Source organism: Sphaeroforma arctica (genome assembly GCF_001186125.1).
Source record: "Sphaeroforma arctica JP610 unplaced genomic scaffold supercont1.150, whole genome shotgun sequence".
NCBI lineage: Eukaryota > Ichthyosporea > Ichthyophonida > Sphaeroforma > Sphaeroforma arctica.
In genome coordinates this window covers 126,313-132,490 of record NW_014040408.1, presented here as the reverse complement: position 1 = coordinate 132,490, position 6,178 = coordinate 126,313, and the positions used below count along the sequence as shown (strand labels likewise).

The following is a 6,178-nucleotide window of genomic DNA, read 5'->3' as shown; positions in this document are numbered from 1 at the left end:
GTGTGTATGCGTGTGTGTGTGTGTGTGTATATGTCCACGTCTGTGTTTGTGCATATATGTGTGTGTATGTATGCATGTGGGTGTGAGAGAGCACGTGTATGTGTTTGTGTGTGTGTGTGTGTTTGTATGTATGTGTGGGTATATACAGTAAACCGCACACAATCAAGGTAGGAAAGGTCTTCAAGATCTCTTGTAGTTGCATGATCAAAGTAATGATCAAAGTACAAAAGCTAGATGTTTATGGATATACACGTTAGTATATGAACAAAGTATACAAGGCAGGCGTCACTACAAGACATACCAGATCTTGCGATAAGATTCCGCAGCGCTTTTACGTCTAAAACATCGGCAGCGAGGAGTTCAGACATTGTTTTAGGTGCCGTTTCTTCCAATACATGCCCAGATATATCCGTCGTTGTTCTGTTCAATGTCGAAGATGCCTTATCGATCATTGGCGATCTCCTACTCGGGTTCATCTGTTTCGCGCTTTTCTTTGCTCTCGATAGCGGAGAATCAACTTTGACCTTGGATACAGTCTGGCTAACATCATCGACTATTTTATGGTCGGTGCTGGTTGGCGGTTTAATTTGTGCATTGGTAGTATTATTTTGATTACTTAATATATCCCTCCCGACACTAGACCCAATTGTGTTCTTATCGACAGGAGTGATGTGTTCCTCTCTGTGAGCAACTTGAGTAGCCTTCGCCAATTCATTCGCTGGCTCTCCTCCTATACCCCTTGACTTATCCGAACTCCCTTGTTTTGTATTCAAATACTTTTTGTCCGGTTGAGCTGATTTACCTGGTGACGCCTTAGTAGCTATAGACTTCTTTGCTTTCCCCTCCAGACCCACATTCTTGGTACTCATTTCCGCTTTCGCAGCATCTTGTTCAGAGTTACCGTCATTGTATACAACCCCAGTAACCTGCGTGAACAGTTCTGACAGTATTTTCTTCGCTTTGGGGCTTGTTGGTTCATCCAGATTAAACAGCACGTCGTCGTCGGCTTCGTCCATCGTGCACGGTGTTCGAATCACATAGAATGTAAACACAAAACACCATCCCCTTCACTTTGCATCACAGGTATAGATATACCCATATTTATATAACCACCAATAAACCTCCTTCGAATCTCTTGACCATGTAAATAAACATTAGTCAGCTGGAGCCGGCGGTGCCAATATATAGATGACTCACGAAAAGCATTTTAATGAGTTCGGTACATGTATAAATTGATGACCAAATTTTGAAAGTATTTTTGATTACACATCGGCGTTTACAGTCACACGCACCGCAATGCGCAACGTGTGACGTTCATTTTTTTAATAGCTATTTTGGAACGCCAACAACGATAGCAAAAGAATATTCCATGTACACCCATATTTTAAAGAGATATATAGATATATAAATATCAAGGCGATTGTGACAGTCGAAGTGTGACAGCTGGAGGTTCAACCCTATCCCTACCCTAATCATATACGTACCGTTCTCCACAATATTTAACCATCACCATGGCGTCTAAAATCATAGCTCAGGTGTTAATATACACCACCAACGTGGTCACCCGAGCGTTTGCCGACGCCTACAGGCAGGCCGCCGCCAATGGTGGTAAGAGAGCGGCACAGAACAGTCAGGCAGGGGCTAATGCAGGGGCTAATACATCTAATGCAGGGGCCAATGCAGGGGCACAGGCGGGGTCAAAAAGAAAGGTCCCAGATGCCAAGTTGGTATTCGGTGGCATAGACATAGCACAGGCCAGACAGGTGCTGAATGTCAGTGAGAAGGACTCGCCGGAACAGATCAAGAAGGTAGGTATTGGTTGGTAGCTTTTTCATGTGTTGTTATTCGTGAGTTTTATATCGAACATGTCGTCATTTATTGACTTGTATATGTAGCCTGATGCTTACGTGCATGCATTTATTCGGTCATGATACGAATCGGTCATGATACGAATTCATCTCAATGATTGGTCGAATAATGATCGTATAGCGCTTAAGGTGTCTTGGTGTGTGGTAATTTTGTGATTAGTAACCCCTATTTTGAGCACTGAGACAGGTACGACTACCACCAAGTATACTTGACACGCATTTACATATACTTGTATCTGCGTACATACTATAAATGTACACGTTCGTATATATATATATATACATACACAGGTATAGAACTATAAACATATTGCAGTGTGAATATGCCCTGAAAATTTATAGTTTATTCGAAGATGTATACTCTGTGCTTACACTTCTTCAGGCGCATACATGATGTACTGCTTTGTACTTGTATGTATCTGAGCGAGTGTGTATGTTTAAGTTTCTATCTATACTCGCGTATGTGTCCTATAACCAGCAGTGTATATATATATATATATATATCTGTGTGTGTGTGTGTGTGCGTGTTTAATATATATACATATATATATATATATGTGTGTGTGTGTGTGTTATATGTGTATAAACGTATATATATATATAATATACGTGCGTGTGTGTTTGTATATGTGCATATATAAGGAGGTATATATGTATTTATATAGTATTGCTTCCATACATTATATATATGTGTGTATATGTATGATATATCTATATATGTGTGTCTATAATTATATATATATATATATATATATACGTATATCTATTCAAATACATATACACACACATTTATGTACATATGTCATACATATACTTGTCTGTATATATCTACAATAGTAATATGTATATATCTGCAATATATGTTTTATATATATTTATCGAACTACGACTACTTGCATTTCTGTTGCTATAACTAAAATATATATATGTGTGTTTGGGTGTGTGTGTGTGTGTATACATATATATATAGGTGTGTATACATATATATATAGGTATGTATATATTGAATATAGGTATATATATATTGAGAAACATTTATCACATTATCTTAGAATATGTGTATACATATACACACATATGTATTTTGGGTTCCTTTCAAATATATATGTACGAAATATTATATAATTACACATTGACATATCTATCTCCGTATGTTCATAATTATACACAAATACATTGGTTTGCATGTACGTATACATATATATATGTATATATAATGTATATATCTATATTGTCTTTAAATCTGTATGTATAACTATATATGTTTATATATATGTGTGTATATATATATATATATAACTGGATAGACATATTTCCATCTATATCTATATGCATCTTTATATTTAGATATATTGTATTTTTATGTGTATATATACGTGTGTGTGTGTCTGTGTTTTGTTTGTTTGGTCTGGGTCTGTGTGTACATGTATGTCGATACTCGTACTCGTACTTTTTAATGCATGTGTATGTATGTATGTTATATTTATTGACTTGATCTAAATTTATTGTGTTTTGATATGCCTGTAAATATGTTTATATTGTATTTTTGTATGTAGACATTTATGTTTTTCTATCTACATGCATGTATCTTTTTCTTCTCGTTTATTTTCTATTTTTGATATACATTGTTTATATTGCTATATATTATTATTTATATATATATATATTATTATATGCGCGTGTGTGTACACATATACATTTATGCAGGTATTGCTGTGTATACTTGCACATATGTCTTGGATAAGCTGTATTCAGTGCTTTATTTAATGCTGCATATTTTTTGTGCGCATGGTGTGTGTATGTGCCAATGACCTGTTGCTTTATCTGTCTAAGCCGTTATTTTGGTAAGCCGTTATTTTCGTTTTTATAAACTTTTTTCACCTGAATAGTGATCTGCATTTTTCTGTGGGTGTCTTGGAGGGAACACTTCGTGTGCATTTGTTCGTTTGAATGATACAATAGGATCAAAGCAATACATCCTCTCCCCCATCGTATACTTTTACACAGCAATTATGCGTTGCTTCCTCTGGATAGTAGTTGAAATATCTTACACTTTTGTCTTAAAAAGTGCTTGTTGTGGTTAGAGTCCATCATATGCAGGCTTTAATTCAATTATGGAACTAAGTCTGAACGCGAATCATATTTTCACAGCATTTCGAACATCTTTTTGCGGTCAATGAGAAGAAGAAGGGTGGATCTTTCTATTTGCAATCGAAGGTATGAGTGGTAAATTCTCGATTGTTGTATGCTCGAAGTGGGAAGGAATGTGTTTTTGGTACTTTAATCAACATGTATATTAGCGTTTTATGTAACCTGCTCACTGGACACTACCGTGTGTCTTTGTTTGATTGCGTTTAGGCCAATTCCGTATCATTGAATAGCAGTCTATACATATTAATCGATAAATCAGCGGGTTATTGTATCTGCTATGTTGCGTTGTCATATTTGAAAAAGTATGGATTACAGTCTATGACTTGTAGGCAGCATGTAGCTATCGTTGGCTTTTTAGTGTCGATGTGTATATCAACCTCCGCGCTGGGTTCATGCCGGAGATGGTTGGATGCGTTGTGCGACATATCCCTCTCGCTTGCACAAGGGAGTGTGTATAGCGTACAAATCCAGCAATTGGTAGACTTATCCCAAATTAGTTGCGACTGTTACCTTGTTCGTGAATACGAAATACTAAATGCTTATCGGAATTTATGCCTGCGATCGTAGGTTGTACGGGCAAAGGAAGCTTTGGACTGGTTACAAGAAGAGCAGGATAAAGCCAATGGGATTGTCAAGAAGAAATCCGATGATAAAAAGGACGATGCTATTAGTAGTTCACCTGAGAAAAAGGAGCAATAATGCTTCCGAGGATCAGACATCTTAGAAATACATATTCTTCCGTACTAAAGAATTCATAATTATCTCGCCGTCAATTCATCGAACTTTTATATATATATATAAACTTTCTTTCTTACTCTTCCACTAGCTAGATACTACTCCCACTACTCACTCTCTCCTTCTCTCCTTCTCTCTCTCTCTCGCTCTCGCGCGCGCGCGCGCGCGCGCAATAGACGATAGAGAGAGAGAGGTGACCTGAGAGCAACCGTAAGTGAGCGAAGTTATTTAGACCTATTGTGATTTTGCGAAATACATCACCTTTTTTAAATTAATTATAAAGGATATTATCTATGTGCAGTTGTTGTAAACACTACACACAATAATAACACACAGTACAACTATTTACAATTGTATATATTCGCATTTCTATATATCATTATACACAATGATGTGCATTTTTATTTATTTAAATACGTTCGACAATTGTAGACCCTCTAAAGAACTCTGAACTTCTGAAGTATGAAGTCTGAACCTATAAAAAGTGAATAATCGTGATTCGTGAGTCGAGACTATGTATATAGTCGTGACTCGTTAGCCACTGAGCCGTATTTGGTATTTACGGGGTATTTAGGCTTTAGCTCATAGCTGGGTCGGGACAGTCGCCACATTTCGCACTCTATAGCTTTTCCAGTTGCCAATAGAAATCGAACGATAATAGCAGTTTTCGCTCTCTTGAACTCTTCCTCTCACATTTTGCTCAAACCCCCTCCGCGGGGGTTCTAAAAAAAAAAATGTTTTTTTTTCAAAACAAAACTGTGACTTATCACTTGTGAGTGATTTCTCCGTTCGCGGCGTCTTGACTTGTTTTTTTGTAGTTGTTTTTTTCCCCAACTTGTCCCAAGTCCAGCTGTAGACTGCAGACTGTGCAGAGTGCAGAGTTGTTGGCTGTTGGCACTTCTTGGCACTCTCAGTCTCAAGAATCTCACTCGACTCTCTCACACAAGAGACTGTCAAGAGCAGACTCAGCAGAGTGTATGTTTATTATACAAGATTGAATTTGTTTAGCTGAAGTTTGTGTTTACTGTATACAGTATATATACAGCTGTATACAAGTATTGTATTACACTCTTACGTATATTGTATTGTGAATGAAAATGGACTGGCCATACAGGCATTCACTAGTCAGTATTCACTACATGATGTATACACAATAAATAAATTTTAGGCACGTAGTTCATCATAGCCTTCAATCAAATATTTAGTTTAGTATCTTGTGTAGATACTGCTCCGAATCCGTTTCAGAAATAGTTAAGTTTAAGTGACTTTGAGACTTTGTGAGTCTTGTTGTAGTCGTCAGTGGTCAGTCTCTCTCTCTTTCTTTCTTTCTTTCTCTATCTCTCTCTTCTTTCTTTCTTTCTTCTTCTCTCTCTCTCTCTCTCTCTCTCTCTCTCTCTCTCTCTCTCTCTCTCTCTCTCTCTCTC

At 37.1% G+C, this 6,178-nt stretch overlaps 2 protein-coding genes across 2 annotated transcripts; one reads left to right on the top strand and one right to left on the bottom strand.

Annotated features, from left to right (window-relative positions):
• Positions 1-300: 300 nt before the first annotated feature.
• Positions 301-1,064, bottom strand: SARC_03090 (hypothetical protein; the record flags this gene model as incomplete). The annotated part of the gene is made up of 1 exon (XM_014303143.1): positions 301-1,064. A coding segment is annotated over exon 1 (716 nt), but the record flags the coding sequence as incomplete, so codon positions are not given.
• A 433-nt stretch (positions 1,065-1,497) lies between these two features.
• Positions 1,498-4,718, top strand: SARC_03089 (hypothetical protein; the record flags this gene model as incomplete). The annotated part of the gene is made up of 3 exons (XM_014303142.1): positions 1,498-1,808; positions 4,020-4,085; positions 4,587-4,718. The coding sequence occupies exons 1-3, from the start codon at positions 1,512-1,514 to the stop codon at positions 4,716-4,718; spliced, it is 495 nt and encodes a 164-aa protein (XP_014158617.1). The 5' UTR covers positions 1,498-1,511.
• Between the last annotated feature and the right edge of the window lie 1,460 nt (positions 4,719-6,178).